This window comes from Tiliqua scincoides, chromosome 10 (assembly GCF_035046505.1).
Source record: "Tiliqua scincoides isolate rTilSci1 chromosome 10, rTilSci1.hap2, whole genome shotgun sequence".
NCBI classification, from domain to species: Eukaryota; Metazoa; Chordata; class Lepidosauria; order Squamata; family Scincidae; genus Tiliqua; species Tiliqua scincoides.
The window spans coordinates 24,100,606-24,119,216 of NC_089830.1; the positions used below are offsets into that span (position 1 = coordinate 24,100,606).

At 43.3% G+C, this 18,611-nt stretch overlaps 1 protein-coding gene across 1 annotated transcript in view; it reads right to left on the reverse strand.

The window, feature by feature from the left end:
- Positions 1-8,947, reverse strand: part of LOC136661064 (very-long-chain 3-oxoacyl-CoA reductase-like) — a 29,250-nt gene extending 20,303 nt beyond the window's left edge. Inside the window, exon 1 of the mRNA XM_066638086.1 lies at positions 8,857-8,947. Coding sequence (XP_066494183.1) covers positions 8,857-8,947 — 91 coding nt within the window. The remainder of the gene's footprint in view (positions 1-8,856) is intronic.
- Positions 8,948-18,611: the final 9,664 nt, after the last annotated feature.

Here is an 18,611-nt window from a genome sequence, read left to right on the forward strand (position 1 = left end):
TAAGAGATAGAACTATTTTTATGTAAAGTAACAGAAATCTTCTCAATATTCAGATCCTTGGAACATTTCCCACCCATCTCCTTTGGGTCTAAGTTGATTAAATCATTCGTCACAGCGGGGTGAACATGTTGTGAATAAACACAAATTGGCTTACAGGTTACAACAGAATTACAATGAACATCAAATAGCGGTAAAGCTGAAGAAGTGCGAAAATGTCTTTTAACCACAGTATTTGCCTTGGCAAGTCTTTCTTGGCAATTCAAGAAACAGCTGAGCAAGAGATACATTTACAAATGCAACTCTTACACCTGAGACCAGGGTGGGGAATAAAAAATATCCCACCTCCCTGATCTCATCCATAGAGATAAAATGGATCTCATCCTTTAGCACAAGTAGGAGAGCCTATTAAACAAATTAAACTTGGTAAATATCCAAAGAACAAAGATGGCAGATCATTCAGATCAGAGTGGTTTCAACATTTTAAGTGGTTGGAATATTCTTCAAAACTAGATGCTACATTTTGCTATCCATGTCGCCAATTTGTTCCATTTACTAAAGAGCAAGCTTACATAAAAAAAGGATTTAGCAATTGGAAGGCTGCATTGGATAAAACTAAATCAGGATTTTTCAAGCATGCTTCATCTGAGACCCATGTGCAGGCTATGTTAATGTGGAATGAAAGAAACCAAAGAACTGATTCAAATACATCTATTTCAACTCTAATTAATGACAATGTGCTTGAAAAACATAGGTATTACATTTCAAGCATTGTTGAAATTATTCAGTTTCTTGTAGCTAATGAGCTTCTGAGCTGTACAAACTGTAGCTAATGAGCTAATGAGAGAATTATTGCTCTCCCTCTGCAATACCGGGTAGATGGGACTCGTCAGCCTAGGAAGGCAGCTCATCTAAGAGATAAAATTAATACCAAGGGGAAAAAGCATTTGTATAAAAAAAGATTTTCCCTCCATAGGAGACTTTTTTTTTGCTGGTTTGGGAAAATTTAGAAAAAAACAATTGATCCCTAAGAAAAGTTAGGGCAGCAATGGCCGAAGAACTTGACTTGACAGCAGATGTAGATATCGGAATAGATAAAAAGTCCCGAATTTCAACCTCAGCTGTCTCACCTGACAGCTTCAGAAATTACACTATTAAATATAAACTGTTTCCCCCCCCCCGCTTTAAAGGGGGTCTATCAGAATCCATAGATGATTTGGGAGACTCCACAATTCGGGGGAGGTTTTTAGATCTTGATTTAGAATGACAGGGCAATTTCACCCTAACTCTCCTCCTAGCGAGAAGATGGGATTTAGATTTCACAGATTTCAACTTTGTCCTTTTAGATCTTATAGGAACATTTTCAATTGGTTTACAAACATTTAAGTCAGAATCCAGAGTCATTGAGGGATTCCCCTGAGACTCTGAATGCTTCAAAGTGGAGCCAACAGTAGATGAATTTGCAGAAGCTGGAGAATCTACTCATGAGTAGATTACCTCCCCAGTCTGGCTTTGAAGGAAGAGGATCCATTAAATTGTTGGAGAGCAGGGGAGTTTGATTGAAACCCAAGTCTATTACAAGGCGTATTAAAGCTTCAATATCAGGAGGCAGGAGGTCTGGTCTAGAGGGTAGAGCCTCCATCTGCCTGAAGATAACATCCACAAGGTCGCCAGTTCGAGGCCACCGGCACCATGGGACCTTGGAGCAGCTGACAAGCTGAAGCCGAGCAATTCCATCTGCTCTCAGCATGGGAGGATGGAGGCCAGAATGTGAAGCCAGATCGGAATGAAACACCTTGAATGTAGTCATTCTTGAAAGAAAGAACCTTCTTTGAAATTGTAAAAATCCCTATTTAATAAGGGATTTAATAAAGCCTGCCTATGTAAACCGCCTTGAATAAAGACCAAGAAAGGCGGTATATAAATACCTGTTGTTGTTGTTGTTGTTGTTGTTGTTGTTGTTATTATCAGATTTTAATGATGCTATGTCCCGCAGAAGAAGCTATAAGGTGTTAGCTATCAGCATATTTTGAGTACCCAAAGTATCAAAATAAATCCAACACAGGGGTTGACGCTGCTTGAGAATTGATTGTAGATGGATCATCAGATTGCACATATTTGTCCACAAAATCCATTTGAGCAGGGTTCTTAATAGCTGCCGAAGGCTCATTCAGTAAATGTGTTTGTGATAAAGTCTTGGGTGGAGAACAGCAAAAGCTTGTCGAAGGATAAGATGTTACATCAGAACCTAAAGGAGGACAATTACTTAAGCTGGATGAAGGAGAAGGAGAAGTACGTGGGAAAAAGTTTGTTATTTTAGCTTGAGTTGAAGTTCGATGATATTTCCTCTCATGATTCAGAGGGGATTGAATTTGTAAGCCCAGTTTTTTATAATTATTTCTTGTCAGTACCATCTTAGCTTCTTTCTTTCTTTCTTTCTTTCTTTCTTTCTTTCTTTCTTTCTTTCTTTCTTTCTTTCTTTCTTTCTAAGGGAGCTCCAGGTACTCTCTTATACCTCCTTTCTTCAATATAATCTTATTTAAAAAGCAAACAATGAGACGACCACCAAGGGAGTACAGCCAAAAGGAGGGGTGGAATCTCAAAAGAGTTATTCTTATTTAACAAACAAACAATGAGATAGCCACCAAAGGAATACAACCAAAAGGAGGAGTGGGATCTTGAAAGAAGAAGAAGAAGAAGAAAAAAATCACCCTCACGAGCTATCCACTGGGGGTAATTTACTCACAATTAAATCGTTGAGTTGAAATATATCTCAAAACGGAATGACTTCTTATCAAATAAAAAACAAACTCACTTGAAAAAAAGGGAAAACATCCAAGTCATTAAAATCAGCTGCATGTCTATAGTTTGTGTAAATATCGCGGCTGCAGCGTTCGAAGGAGCCAAAACAGGTCCCTTGCCAACAAAAATACAAAAGTACAAAATAATGCTGATAGAGTCTAAATGCCATACCAGCAATTATGGAGAAAGAGATAAGAACAAAACAAAGAACCAAAAGCATTTTAGAATCAAAGGCAAGGGAGCCCGGTCTCCATGCCTCTCACGGCTTGGACCCCATCAGCGATGTAAAAACCCTGAGCAGCAAGTCATTTTTAAGTCCAGCTGTACCTGCCCCCCCAGGCACTAAAAACCTAACCTTATTAAAGAAACAATACAATGCAATCCTTTGCACATTTACTCAAAGCCATTTTCATTGGGGCTTACTCCAGGGTTGTGGAATGCAAGATCAGAACCTCCATAATTAATTGTATGTGTTGAAATTGATCAGTTAAGTAAATCTGAAGCAATTTGTTTTGGAATAAAACAATTGCTTTGGAAAAGCACACTTATTTATCTTGAACAGGATGGTAAAGAAGACATTTGATCTTAACAAAGCATTCTCTCATAAGACTGCAGGTTTTATAGTGCTTCTGTTGATAATAAGCAACCTCTACTTGTAGTCTGATCTCGGAAGCTAAGCAGGGTCAGGCCTGGTTAGTACTTGGATGGGAGACCACCTGGGAATACTGGGTGCTGTAGGCTTATACCATAGTCTTTCGAGACTGAAGGTTGGCAACCAAGCAACATTAAAATAAATGTTTGCACGTAAATCCTTTGCACATTAACTCAAACAGTGGCGTAGCTAATGAACATGTAGCCCAGTGCGGAGCTCAAAATGATGCCCTGGAAGTGATGTCACAACCGAAAGTGACATCATTCCCACGCTTTTTAAAAAGTGCAATTTGGGGGTAAACCTGCCTCCTCCCCTCAGCAGTTCACCACCCACTTGATCTGCCACCTCCCCTCTAGCCAGTGGCATAGCTAAGGCATCTATCTGCTACCTGGATCAAAGAAGCTTTTGTAGCCCCCTTCCACGACAAAGTCGAATGTAATTAAGTGCACAATCCTAAGCAGGTCTACTCAGAAGTAAGTCCTATTTTGTTCAGTGGGGCTTACTCTTAGGAAAGTGTGGTTAGGATTGCAGCCTTAATAAATAAATAAAAAGTATACCCCTTACTGGTTAGAGACATTGTGCTAGGGTGAAGGGGGACTGTTATTCTTTCCTTGCTAAATATAAGAGAAGCACCACTTGAAAAAGTGCCTCTTTACCAGTTAGCAGGAGTACATGTGATACATGGAAATGAGAGCTGACTCATATTGACCCCTTATTGTTTCCATGCTATTTCATAATAAAATCTCATTGACTCTCAGAACAATCAGGCTCATAGATCAGTTTTGAGTTAAAGAAATCCACTTTTTGTTCCTTAAGGCGGTTGTGTTTTCATTTTCTGGTTAATTGGCAATAACTTTTGATAAATATAGATATTCCAAAGTGGTATATTTCATTGCATTCTGCATTAAATTAACTTTCCAATGATATATAACATGATGGTATTATTTGTACATACCAAGATTTTCACAATTTTGGCCACTAGTGTCAAGCTCAGCTTGTTGCTCCCCTAAAGCTTGTTGCCCGGTGCAACTGCTACCCCCTGCACCCCCTTAGTTATGCCACTAAACTCAAAGCAGTTTTCTTTGGGGCTTACTCCAGGGTTGCTCCATGTGGGGAAAAGAGCAATCGCATGCCAGCACTCACCTGCCCAAGGTCCATAGCAGGCCAGGTCGACCCCTTTCCACACTTCAGACAGCACGTAAATCCTCAACCTAAACACCAAACCCCAAACAGCCTGCAGAAGGAGCCAGAGGACAGTCAAGCCTCCAATAACTGAGAGCACCAGATCAAGGTAGAAAGAGCTTCTGGAACTCATCTCTTCTCCTTATTCTCTCTGGAATGAAATTACAGGAATTTCAATGAGCAGTTTTTTCTCTACTAAGTCCTCCACATTGATCCTAAGCACCTCACATGGTGCAAATTGCTGAGGCTCCAGAGTTCTTTCACTGCAACGACGAGAGCAAGATTAGCACAGCCAAACTTGTTCCCTATTTTGAATAAATATGAGGCCAGGATGTTCCTGGAATGTCTCATTCCTGATCGCTGGGATAGGTTTACAGAAAAGAGTTCAAAGGTCCTGATACTATCATCATACAAAGGGATCCCATCATCAGAGGGTTCACCCAACTGAACTGTCAATACTGATAGCAGAACACAGTGTGCCCCCATGGCAAATCAGCTGGCCAGCCTCACACATTGAAAAATCATATTCTAGGATTGCCAAAAGTTACCTATTGGAGAAATGCCTAGTATGCCTGGGGTGGAATCATCCTAGCCAATTCTGGTTTCTTTAGCAGAAGTTCAATGTCATGCAGAACTTTGCACAGCATAGAGAGAGGCACTATCCATGATGAAAAATATTTAATTTGCATATGGAGCATATCTGAGCATCCAAAGTGCCTCACATACGGTATGTTTATGAGGTTCAGAACCATCATTTGAAGTGTGACTTTTGAAAAACAGGAACTTGCCTTACCTGGGTAAGTCTTGTTCCTGGTGGAGGCAGGGGGCATTCCTCACCAATGGGATTGTCCCTCGCTGCTGTTGGAGGCAGGGCCAACGAAAAGGCAGGCAGAGCTCCACAAGCACAAGGATCTAGTCCCCAGACACTACTTGTGGAGCTGTGACAGGATCCTCATACACACTACTGTGATTGGATGCAAACTTGCATCACAATTTTACTCTGGTTGGAAAACTGCTTTGCACATAAATAGGTTTAATACCCCAGAAACAGAAGGGTTTGAACAAAGGAAATAGGTCATGTTGGCATCCTTCAGTCTCGGAAGACTATGGTATCACGCTCTGAATGGTGGTTCTGGAACAGAGTGTCCTCTCCAGTGCGCGAAGCCTGGGTAAAGTAGGTATGGAGGATAGACTGTTTCCCATGCAGCAAATCCCCTCTCCATGTTGCTGGAATGGTCCAATGGAAAGGTAGAAGCCAGTACGGTTGGTTCCAGCGGCGTCGCAGGAGTTGCCAGAACGTGACTGTGTTCAGCCACGAACTGCCTTAGGGACTCCGGCTCCGGATTTTGCCTCGAGGTTGACTCCTGAAGCCTTTTCCATAACTGGATGTAGCCACAAGGCAGTGGAGGTTTGGGATCAGGGTTTTCCTTCTCTCAGATGAGCTGCCTTCCCAGGCTAACGAGTCCCATCTACCCAGTGGCTGTTTAGTTGCCTCTTACGACAAGTACAGCCAAACTGAGGGCCTATTCTTATCCCCAGTCCCCAGGGGAAAAATAGGTCATAGGAAACCCTAAATACCACCTTGCATCTATGTTTATGCAGTAGAGGGAGTGATCCTCTGAAGTGTGGTGGGGGGAATGCCCCCTGCCTCCACCAGGAACAAGACTTACTCAGGTAAGGCAAATTTCTGTTTCCCTTGGTGGAGGCATGGGCATTCCTCACCAATGGGATCTACCAGAGCAGTATCCCGGGGGGGGGGGCGGGCAGTTAGATCACGCACTCTCACGCCTTCAGTACCCTCTGGAGAACTTTCTTCCTGAAGGAAGCCTCTACCGAGGCTGATAGATTTAACTTGTAGTGCTTAAAGAAAGTGTGAGGCAATGACCACGTGGCAGCCCTGCATATATCCTACAGCGATGCCACATTTTCAAATGCTGCGTAAGCAGCTGCCATCTAATGGAAATAAGCCTTTAAACCACCTGGAGGTTGTAAACCAGCTGCCTTGTACACCATCAGGATGCGAACTCTAAGCCACTTAGCTTAAGTCACCAGGGACACCTTCCCGCCGATGGTAAGTTACAGATAGAGCATCCGTCTTCCTGAATGGGCAAGTGCATTCTGTATGGAAGCTTAGGACTCTTCTGACATTTAGTGTGTGCCAAGCCTTTTCCCTTGTATGCTTGGGACAAAATGATGGTTAAAAAAAATGATGGTTCTTGCTGTCAATGAAAAATTGAATTAACTTTGGGTAAGAAAAAATGAGTCAATCCTAAGTACCATGGTGTGTGGAATACACATAAGTCAGGATGAATAAGGCACCCAGTTCAAGGGCTTCGATAGTGCATCCACCACTTCCACTCCCTTGTCTCTTACCCTGGAGAAGAAATTGTTAAGTTGTGAGTTTTCTGCAGTAGCAAACTATTACAAGTAGCAAACTGCCTACTATGGGTGTCCGAATCTGGTCCTCAGTTTCTGGATGCAACCTGCACTCTGTTTCCGAGAGGCTCCATCTGCGTAGGGAGTCTGCCTCCATGTTCTTCTCTCCTGCTAGGTGTTAACTTGTGGGGTTTTTTTTTTGTGTTTTTTTTTGTGTGTGGACTGTTCTTCATTGTCTGTTCTTACTAGAACATGACAAAGGCAGAAATGAGGTTTGAGATGAAAACAGAGCACAACAGATAGATCTCAGCTCCAGGAGATTGATGCTCTGGGACATCTCCTGAGAGTAATAATGACCCTGAATCACTCTGCCATTTAGTTGGGCCCTCCAATCAAATATGCTGGCATCTGTGGTCAGGATTACTTGTTGCCAGTCCTGAAGGCTCACCCCTTGGACAGCTGTCCATTGTACACCCACTGCTGCAAATCCCTCTTCAGGGGTGGTGGAATCAGTGTGTGGAAGTGGCATCTCCTCTCTATCTTCTTGAGTGGGACCAGAGACACTCCTGAAGAGTTCTGGTGTGGAATTGGGTCTAGTTGACCAGCTGGTGGCAGAACCAACATTCATAGTAGGTGGACTAGCATCATGATATCTGCCTACCTGACTGAGAATCTGGAGGATTGTGTCTGTCATCCTTTGTCATCTCTCTGTTGGCAAAAAAAACATGGAAAATGTGGGTCTTGGAAAAATATTCCCAAGTGTTTCAGTATCTGGATGGGAATAAGTGAACTGTTTGACTGGATTATCACAAAACCATGAGTTTGCAGGCAGAGCACCATCTGGTGCTTGTTAAGCTCTGCTTGCTCCCTGGACGACACTTTTATTTAAAAGTCATCCAGGTGAGGGTAAAGAAACAGTCTCCTCTGCCTGAGACGTGCCAATAGTACCACTAACACTTTTGTGAAACCTCCCCCCCCCCCCAAGGGAAAGGCATGGTACTGAAAGTGCGAGGATTTGTAGGAGATCTCAGATACCTTCTGTGATTTTACAAAAACAGTTCAACCACCTTAAATCTAGGATTCCATGCATTTCTCCATTCTGCTTCAGTACTGGAAAGAGCACCAAGTAAATCCTGGTACCTTTCTCAGCAGAGGGAACTGCCTCTATTGCCCCAATATGAGGTAGATGGTATATGGCTGCTAGGATAGCTGCATGTTTATTTGCATCCCTTGATTTTGAGATCTGCCAGAACCTGTCCCTTGGTTTCCTTACAAATTCCAAGGAATAGTCTTTGGAGACATGTCTCCAGGAACCATGCGTCCAATATTGTGTTGTACCATGTTTGCACATAATCCTGAAGCCTAGCCTGCATCTTGGGTGAGGAACCCCTGGGCGTGGCATCATGCCAACCTGTCTCCAGCTTCATTCCCTGCATTGGAAGAATGGGAATGCTGGAATTTTCTGTGGAAGTTCCCAGATTTGTGCCACTTGGGTTTGAATTTGGACTGCTCTCTGTTCCTTCTTTCAAGATGAAAGGGGCGAAAGCTCTGGTTGCAGGGCCTAGGAGAGGGGGTAAAGGGGGTAATTTGTACCCGGGCCCAGGGTCGGAAAGGGGGACCAGGAGCCAAAGGAGGGGGCCCAGAAAGTTCCTGGGACCTGACATTTTCCTATCTTACCTGAACTAACTGCCAGCGCATAATGCTGGAGCACAACCATGTGCATGCACTGTTAACTGCTGCTGCAAGTCATATACACCAGTCCCAGGAAAGCACAGTCACAGGAAAGTCCCTCCTTAACACAGTGTCAAATCTGGGAGGAAACTGGCCTGCTACAGTAGATCCCATACTTGGCTTTGGCTTGTGGATCCCATAACCATGAAGGCGTGTACAGAAGCTCAGGGACCTAGCTGTTGGGTTACAGCTGCTGCGGAAGTTCATTTTGATCTATTCTATTGTGAGCCTAAATATGATAATGCTAATACCGCTTTGTGAACTTTTAGTTGAAAAGCGGTATATAAATACTGTTAATAATAATAATAATAATAATAATAATAATAATAATAATAATAATAATAATAATAATAATAATATTCTGCAATCCATTTCCTATATTTCAAAAATTTTAGAGAGACTTAGGAGTGTGTTTGGTTTTCCATATTACTTTACCTGGCTTCTAATGCCACATGGTGGGGGTAGACCTGGACTCTGCATCAAGAAGCCTAGTAGGCCTGAGCTCCAAAGACTATTGTGGCTGTCAGCATCCTCCCCTGCCCTATTTTGCCTCCCCATTCTGCCTGCCCCCATTGCTCCCCTTCCTCTTTGGAAAGGGGCCCAGAAGAAACTTTGTACCCCCTGCTAAAATTCCTCTCATAGGCCCTGTCTGGTTGGCTTTAGTCTTGGAAGCTATGGGAAGTGATCTGTTTTTGTCCTTGTTTCAATGAGAACAAGGTAATGCTTGCCAAATAACTTAGATCTGAAGAATAGAGTCCCCAGTAATCTACTTTGAGATTGCACAGCCACAAATTTCTTATGGTCACCACACTGGAGGTGGTAGCTCTAGAACAAATAGTCAGCTAAGAAAGCAGCTGGCAAGGATACCTTTTCCAAAGTGTCCTGATTGGTTTGGATAAGGTGTTGTTCCTCCTCCCAGAAATTGGTGGCTCTGGAGAAAAAACCAATTGGCTGCTGAGGCTCTGAGAGCAAACAAAAGAGTCTAGAAAGCTCTCGTCGGCTACGCCTCAATGCACTTGTTGCATGGGACACCAGGGCCGTGTTCCCCATCTGAAGGGATCACAGCCTGAGAAGACAGTGCTGCAACAGGTGCATCCATCCACCAATGGTACCTTGAGTTTATCTAAGATTCCCTTAGGAAGAGATGTTACGTGAAAATCCCCTTTTTCCTTTTAAGTTGTGATTTTATATCTGTTTATGTATTATGGACTAAAACTCATGCAGGCCAAACCTCAAAACACAGGACACACTTCTCCCAGCACACTTTTCCAAAAACCCTAGTCAAAACCACAAGCAGATGGATTACACAACCCCCATTTCCCTGTAGGTCAATGTATGCATTGTATTGTTTTCAATGTCAATAAGTCTCTCCAATCACTGTGTATGCAAAACAAGTCGGCATGCACCTCCGGAGGAAGAAGTCTAGCATCTTAAATCATTGTTTAAGTATCGCCTATTCTTTGTATTGTCTTAACTCATCACTGCTTAAGGGCTCTATGCAAATTTGAATTGCCTTCCTGAGCTGCTGTATTTACTGGTTATTGTGTAAGGTCCTCCAGGTAGAAAGCCAGCCATTAGACACATTGAATTCTGCTGATAAGGGACATCTGGACCCCAAAACACCCTGGTGGGTGGCAGTTTTCCCCAGCTCAGCACCCAGCCCATTTCAGTCACAGAAAAAACCCTTTTAAGAGAGAAGCTCTGGCCACATGGTCTCTCTCTCTGCTCCCCCCCTCCAAGGACCAACAAGCTGTGTTGGGTCAGAGGGTCCTACACAGGACTCTCCCCCCCCATCCAACAGCTCTATAAGACAGGTAACTATATCGCGTCTGGAACTCCTTCCTTTCTCTCCCCCCTCATTTTCTCCTCTTCTCTCCCCATCTTTAGTTAGCAACTGGGTTATGCAGACCAGGGACCCCTAAAACCCTTCCCTAAAATCTTTCCCTTTTTCCAATCTTCTCGGATGCACCAAATACACTCTACATGCAACCACCATAAGCTAGGTACACTAGATGCAAGTACTAGGACCAAGGCTCATCATTTTTCATGTGCATTATGTTTACCTGTGTGCTTTGTAATAAAAATATAATCTTTTACTGAAAGTTATCTTTCTCTCAGTCTCTTTTCAAGCTAAAAGGGAATTTCTCTGCATTACGCCGTCTTGTTATCTAGCCTGCAATCCTGAAGTTCCAAAAGGGTAGTGTACTAATTCCCCTAAACCAAAACAGCCCTTTCTGGTGACAGAGAGTAAAACATACTCATGAGTTTGGTATCTCACTGTGCAGTGAGGTGGTGCAGTGAGGAGGACCACTCCATCTCCATCATTTTAGGATGGGTTCTGGAAAAAGGCATCCCTGCTGGCCTCAGTGGAGCCTGAGGAAAGAGACTTTCTGGAGAAAGAAGTTAGAATTGCAGCACAGGCTCTCATTCTGAGGCTTTAAGGCTCAATGGCTTAATAACCTTATCAAATATCCTGGAGAAAACTCCCTCTGGAAAGAGGTTTTTCCCATTGATGTGAGCTTCTGCACTTTCCATCCTCACCATTAGACCCCATGTGACCAGCCTTCTTTGGTCCTTTACTGAGGAATGGGCAACTCTGAATCTGAGGAGTCAGTGACCTAAACATTGTGAGAGAGAGCTGGAAGGGATGGGGTTCCTCCATACCTGAGGCTGCTTTCCCTTTTCCAGCCTTGGTCTTTCAGTTGTTTAGGGAGAGTGAGCAGACCCTGCGAGGCCAGGGTCTTTCTGGAGGAAAAATCCATTACGGGGTACAAGCCATGATGTGTATGCGCAACCTCCTGATTTTAGAAATGGGTTATGTCAGAATGCCAGATGCAAGGGAGGGCACCAGGATGAGGTCTCTTGTTATCTGGTGTGCTCCCTGGGGCATTTGGTGGGCCGCTGTGAGATACAGGAAGCTGGACTAGATGGGCCTATGGCCTGATCCAGTGGGGCTGTTCTTATGTTCTTATTGCTATCAGCCAAGCACTTGAGCCACTCACCAAGAACAGGAGGAACAGGGGTGACAGCAGCACCACTGCTTGACTCCTTAAGCTTATTAGCACCTCTAGGCTCCTTGGAGTGCTTGGTCTGGACAGGCTTGACTCTGAGCTGGCCTCAGAAGACATGTTGGCCTTTTTTTTTTCTTTTTAACTATATATTACCACATTGAACAGCTGAAGAATAACCATCTGTCTGTCCACTGGAACGTTTATGAGGGAAAAACAGAGGCTGGGCAAAAAGAGCGGGAACACAAACCCCTCACTGGGTTCCTCACTGCAAGTGAGGAAAATGTTGCCCGCTGAGATACAAAATGGCACCTGCTGAGCTAAAAAACAGAGCTGATGTTTGTGAGCGTTGGGCAAGCCCCGGGCATGCTGATGGTGAGTCCTGCCCGACTGCCCCTGAAACTGTAATAGTGCCTTCACTGAGGGGTCTGCCTCTGTTCCTCAAACCTGCTGCCACCTCAGAGAGGCGCGGACCAGGCAGCCCCAGCACCAGCTGCTGAGGTAAAAAATGGTGCCCGTTGAGGTAAAAGCAGACCTGATGCTTGTGAGAGTTGGGCAGGCTCTGGGCACTCAGGGAGAGTCCTGCCCGACTGCCCCTGACACTGCAATAGTGCCTTCACTGAGGGGTCTGCCTCTGTTCCTCAAACCTGCCACCACCTCAGAGAGGCGCGGACCAGGCACCGTCAGCCCTAGCTGCTGAGGTAAAAAATGGTGCCCACTGAGGTAAAAGCAGACCTGATGCTTGTGAGCGTTGTACAGGCTCTGGGCGCTCATGGAGAGTCCTGCCCGACTGCCCCTGACACTGCAATAGTGCCTTCACTGAGGGGTCTGCCTCTGTTCCTCAAACCTGCCACCACCTCAAAGAGGCGCGGACCAGGCACCGTCAGCCCCAGCTGCTGAGGTAAAAAATGGCGCCCCCTGAGGTAAAAGCAGACCTGATGCTTGTGAGCGTTGTGCAGGCTCTGGGCGCTCATGGAGAGTCCTGCCCGACTGCCCCTGACATTGCAATAGTGCCTTCACTGAGGGGTCTGCCTCTGTTCCTCAAACCTGCCGCCACCTCAGAGAGGCGCAGACCAGGCACCGTCAGCCCCAGCTGCTGAGGTAAAAAATGGCACCCACTGAGGTAGTAGTAGTAGTAAATCTTTATTATGGTCATAAGACCAGCCACATATAGAATGTCAAAATATATAAGCATATATATAAATATACAAAGATATGCAATATATAATGATTAGGTTTAAAACAATAAAACAATTTATCATTATGTTCAAAACAGTTCTAAAATACCCAGCAGCAACTTCCAGCCATCTCCCCAGAAACAATTCCATTCTATCTAGCAGACTATACTCTAACTACAGAGGTTCATCTATATTTAAAATCCATTTCCTAATACCCATTGCAGCAGTAAAAAAATTTAGCGACACTGTATGTAAACATCGGATTGGAATCAGATAATAATACATAGATATATTGTTGCTCTGTGCATCCGAAAAGTCGCCTAATCAAAGGGGAAATAAGTTCTTCACGTATCTTCTTGTAATAAACACACTGCAACAGAACATGTTCAGTTGTTTCTATCTGTTCCATTCCACATGGGCAAAGACGCTCTGCCCAGGGGATCCTTTTATACCTTCCCTCCTGCACAGTTGAGGGTAGTGCATTAAGCCGGGCCAAAGTAAACGCCCTTCTATGTCTAGGCTGTTCCAGCTGGACAAAATTAGGTGCTATTGCAACCTTATATAATCTATCTTCGCTAAGAAAAAATTCTGGGGCACTACTTAAGTCATATTGTCTCTCATTATCCTCAATGCGCTGCTTAATAATTTTCCTTGCCTGTTCCATTCCCATGATTAACAAAATCGATCTAGAGAGCCCCAACAAAGCAATTTTTTGCTCAATTAACTGGGCCCATTTCGACTTAAAAGTATCTTGCAAAATCAATGGTACAAGACCAGTGGGAAGATAAAGCATTCTTAGCCAGTACATGAGAGTTACAATCCATATCCTGGCCTCAATTTTAATTTGGCCGGTTTCTAATCTTAGTTTTACGTTGGCAACATCTCTGGGAACTCCCAATATTGCTCTCAGGAACTTTGATTGAACACGTTCTAGAGTTATAGTATTAGGAAAGGGGCCCAATTGAGAGCCAAATGTTAATTGAGCTACTGCTTTAGCATGAAACAATTTTATGGCTGAAGGGATATAATGCCCCCCCCTTTGTTCTCATAAATTGTAATATTGCAGCAGAACTTCTCTGGGCATTTAAAGCAACATAATCACCATGCGTTTTCCTAGAGCCATTAGATTGAAAGACAACCCCTAAATATTTAAATTGATGGATCTGATCAATTCTATGCTGATTAATCAACCATGTTCGCATTATTGGCCTTTTAGCAAATGACATGATTTTGGTTTTTTGGAAATTGTCAGATCTTCTTGCTCACAGTATAGAAACAACCTTTGCAATGCTCTTCTAAGCCCAATTGGAGTCCTAGAGATGATCGCTGCGTCATCAGCATACAATAATGTTGTTATGTGTCTTCCTGCAATTTTTGGAGGATGAAAGTTAATATCTTTTAACTGGTCCACCATAGAGTTAATAAAAAAATTAAACAAAAGTGGAGCCAGAAGACAGCCTTGTTTGACTCCTTTATGAGTTGGGATGGCTTTCGTAAGATGGCCACGAACACTGCATCTTACCTTAAGTGAGATATTTCTATAGAGAGCCTGAATAAGATAAAGGAGCCGTCTATCAATACTAGAAGCCTCTAGTTTCCTCCATAATTTGACCCTTGATATTGAGTCAAAGGCTGATTTAAGATCTATAAAAGCTACATGTAGAGAAGTTGCTTTATCAGAGGCATATTTTTCAACAAGGAATTGTAATATTAGACAATGGTCAATGGTAGAACGTCCCTCTCTAAAGCCTGCCTGCTCTTCTGCAAGTATCTTATCCTCCTCCAGCCAATCTTTAAATTTCTCATACAAATGCCTGGTATATAGTTTAGAGATAATATTAAGTAAACTAATGGGCCGGTAGTTTGCAGGGTCATCTCTATTTCCCTTCTTAAATATGGGGACTATGATAGCAAATCCCCAGTTTTCTGGAATTCTACCGGTTGTATCAATATGCGTAAATAACGATGCTAAGACCGGAGCCCAGAATTCTAAATTATTTTTGACCGCCTCTGGCGGTATCAAGTCTTCTCCAGGAGCTTTTCCCGTCTTCATCTGGGCTATTAGACTATGAATTTCGGAAGTTGACACCGGTGGCCATGGTGGAACATCTTCAAGTGTGCTATTCCATCTCAACTGGGCCACATCTGCGTCTTTATATAAGTCTTGAAAATATTCCTCCCATATTCCTAGATGGATATAGCAATCTGGGAGTGTTGGCCCAGAAGTTGGAGAGATTTTTATCATTCGCCAGAAGAGTATCAAGTCTTTAGATTTTGCTGCTTGAATCAGTTTTCCCCAATTTTCTTTCTGGGCCTCCTTTTTCTTTTGCAGTAGTAACTTTTTATAGGTTTTTTTCTCTCTCAAAAGGGATTGAGCCACTGTCAAATCTGAAGTTAATTTATAGGCTTGGTAGATGCTCTGTAAGACTTTTTTTGCAAATACACATTCCTTGTCAAACCATGGCTTCGAATTGGGGTAGTGACATTGATGGGTCGCTTTTACCTTATCAGTAACAAACTGTTTCAGCTCACAAATCAGCTCCTCATAGATTTCCACCGGATTACTCGAATGCATTATAGACATCCTAATGCTTTGCATGATATCAGATGCAAGTAAAGTTTGTAAATTCGAATCCATCTTTGGAGTCCACTTGGCCCGACAGTATGTTCCTTCCTCAGGGAATATCATAAATGGATATTGGTTAACAGTTCTTAAATAAGGAAAAGGGGCTTTCATACTCAGTGAAACAGGAAGATGGTCGCTTTGAAATTTTGATGCTACTTCCAAGTTCTCCAATAATGGGATTAAATTTGGCGAGATGATTATATAATCTATTAGGCTCATTCTGGCTCCAGCCAAGTAAGTAAATTCAGCTGGGTAATCATTCCCATATGCACCATTTAAAATGTGCAGATTAAGCCTGGTGGTCATTTGATATAACAGGAACCCAGCATAGTTTGCTTTCTTATCTTTAGATTGCCGATTAAATGGGAGTCCGTTTGAACCTAATGTGGGACAGTATGCTTTATATTGAGAGTATAGGGCTTGATCGTTAGGGCCTATACAAGCGTTAAAATTCCCTCCCAAAATCGCATAAGTATTGGAGTAATTATGAAGTAACTGTGCTACATAGGCTTCAAACTCTGTCCATATTTCCAGAGTCAGTGATTTCTTCTTTTGTTGGGGTAAATACACATTTATTATCAACAAGTCCCAATGATCAGAATGGACAAGAGTGGCCATTGCATGTTGTTTAAAAGGTGGAAGCATCCTTGTGTTTGCACACAATGATGTGGCAATCAACATACCTAAGCCTCCCTTACATCTTCCGCGACCTGCCCCAGAAGTTGCACTTATAGAGTATGAATGAAAACCATTAATTGCCACCTTTTCCTGAATCCAAGTTTCTTGCATCAGTACAATATCCTTAGAAGAGAGATATTGTCTTGATTCAGGGTCCTGGAAGAGTCTGGTCCATCCATTTATATTCCCCAAAATGAGGGCAATTTTATTTGTGTGCTGGTCAGATACCCGTCATTGTGCCTCTGAGGAGACACTTATTATCTCCTGGGCATTCCCTTCATTTTCATCCTCCTTCCTGGTCAGATCTAAATTCAAACCATCCTGAAAAGCAGGGGGATCTGCTAGATATTTACTCTCTAGTGCATCCGCGTGTGGGGGGGGGGGAAATCATCACAGAGTTTAGATGGTATTCTGATGTCCTTACATCAGCTTGAGAGATTGAGGAATTTAGATGTACTAATACTGACCCATCTTCATGATCTGGAGTAGCCTGTATTCTTGTTGAGTTATGTAATCCTTCATTTAATCCCTCAATAAAAGTCTGTGAGCCCTGGAACTCCTTCAGCCCCCATTGCAGCTCTATAAGGGAAATTTCTCTCATCTCAGTGAGATTATCAGGCTGTTCCAGAGCAGAGAGTAACCTGACTGGAGTTAACGTCTTTAGTTCTGCTTGTGGATCTAAAGTTAATTCCAAATCGAAACAAGAATTCGTTTTTGCTATCAGCTTTTCCTTAGGCAATGAGCAACTCAAAAGGGTTGAGCCTTCTTGGACAGAGAAATCAAGATCTAAAATCCTCTTATCTTGGAAGGGAACCAGGATTTCCTCATGCACTCTTTTCCTTTTCGGCATTAATAGATGATTCAATTTGTCTCTGAGTTTGGAGAGGTCTGAAAATTCATCCTGTTTCTCAGGAAGAATTCTATCTAATTTACAAGGGCTGTTCACTCGCCATTTATCTTCCTTATCAGGACCAAACTCCCTCGCAACTGTGCCTGCGGTTGATGTTGGAATGTAGGCATATTTTACTTTTTTAGTTCTGGCAAGGACTTTAACCCCATGCTCTTTGAATACTCTTTGTGGAAATATACCATATCTTCTTAGATGTTGGGATAAATGCAAAGGAATATCTGCTGATCTAAAATCTAAAAGCAGTCTTTTATGATAATTTTGCGAGGGCAAAAAATAAAAATGGATTAACTCTGCTGGAGCAATATCTCTATTCATTAGTTCTATCAGGGAGGAAAGAATTCTTTTCTTGGTTGTTCAAAGCTGGATGTCTTTTTTGGGAAAACAAATTAAAACTTGCTTTGTTTGCAGTACTCTTTGGACTCTTTCTTGATTACAAGCTGGAGGATGTAGGGCAATGGCGTCCTCTCCTCTCCTCTTCGATAAACACGTGTTTGGCTTAAGGCTTCTAATTGCCTTTCCATTTCACTAATTTTCCCCAATAACACTAACAGAGTCTCTGCAGATAAGAAACACATTTCGCTCAAACATACTATGGAGCAATTTAGATGTGGGGGAGGAGCATTTATTGCCTTTCGGCTATTTGCGTCCCATCCTGGAGATTTATTCTTTCTACCATTCTCTGCTTTCAAAATGCTTGCTGATTTGAGATAAGTTGATTTATTTATGTTAGCATTTAGCAGACAGGACTCAGCTTCTTGACACGTAGAGCTGTTGTTAGATACTACTATCGGAGTACTCACAGTGTTAGTAACCCTCTTGGAAGGAAAAAAACTTTCAATTCTGAGCTGCTTCTTTTTTCTCTCCTTTTCATCCTCCTCCTCCTCACCGGGACTGATATTGTTTCATCTTTTCTTCAAGTTCTTCCCCCCAATAGTGCGTATGGAGTCATTTTTTATCTTGTTTATGGCTTCATTTATCTTAACAGAAGCAGGAGCTAAATCTAAACACTGTTGCTCCGCCGCCATCTTGCCTCCCTTTCTTCTACCCGCTGAGGTAAAAGCAGACCTGATGCTTGTGAGCGTTGGGCAGGCTCTGGGCGCTCATGGAGAGTCCTGCCCGACTGCCCCTGACACTGCAATGGTGCCTTCACTGAGGGGTCTGCCTCTGTTCCTCAAACCTGCCGCCACCTCAGAGAGGCACGGACCAGGCACCGTCAGCCCCAACTGCTGAGGTAAAAAATGGCACCCGCTGAGGTAAAAGCAGACCTGATGCTTGTGAGCTTTGGGCAGGCTCTGGGCGCTTAGGGAGAGTCCTGCTTGATCGTCCCCGAACATTGCAATAGTGCCGGGTCGATCTAGGGGTCTGCCGCTGCTGTGTGCAGTGGAACTGAGGCCTATAAAAGGGGCTGCACAAGGAAAGAGCTGGAGGACCACCAGGGAGGCTTGGGAGAGAAGGAGCTGCAAGGAGCGAG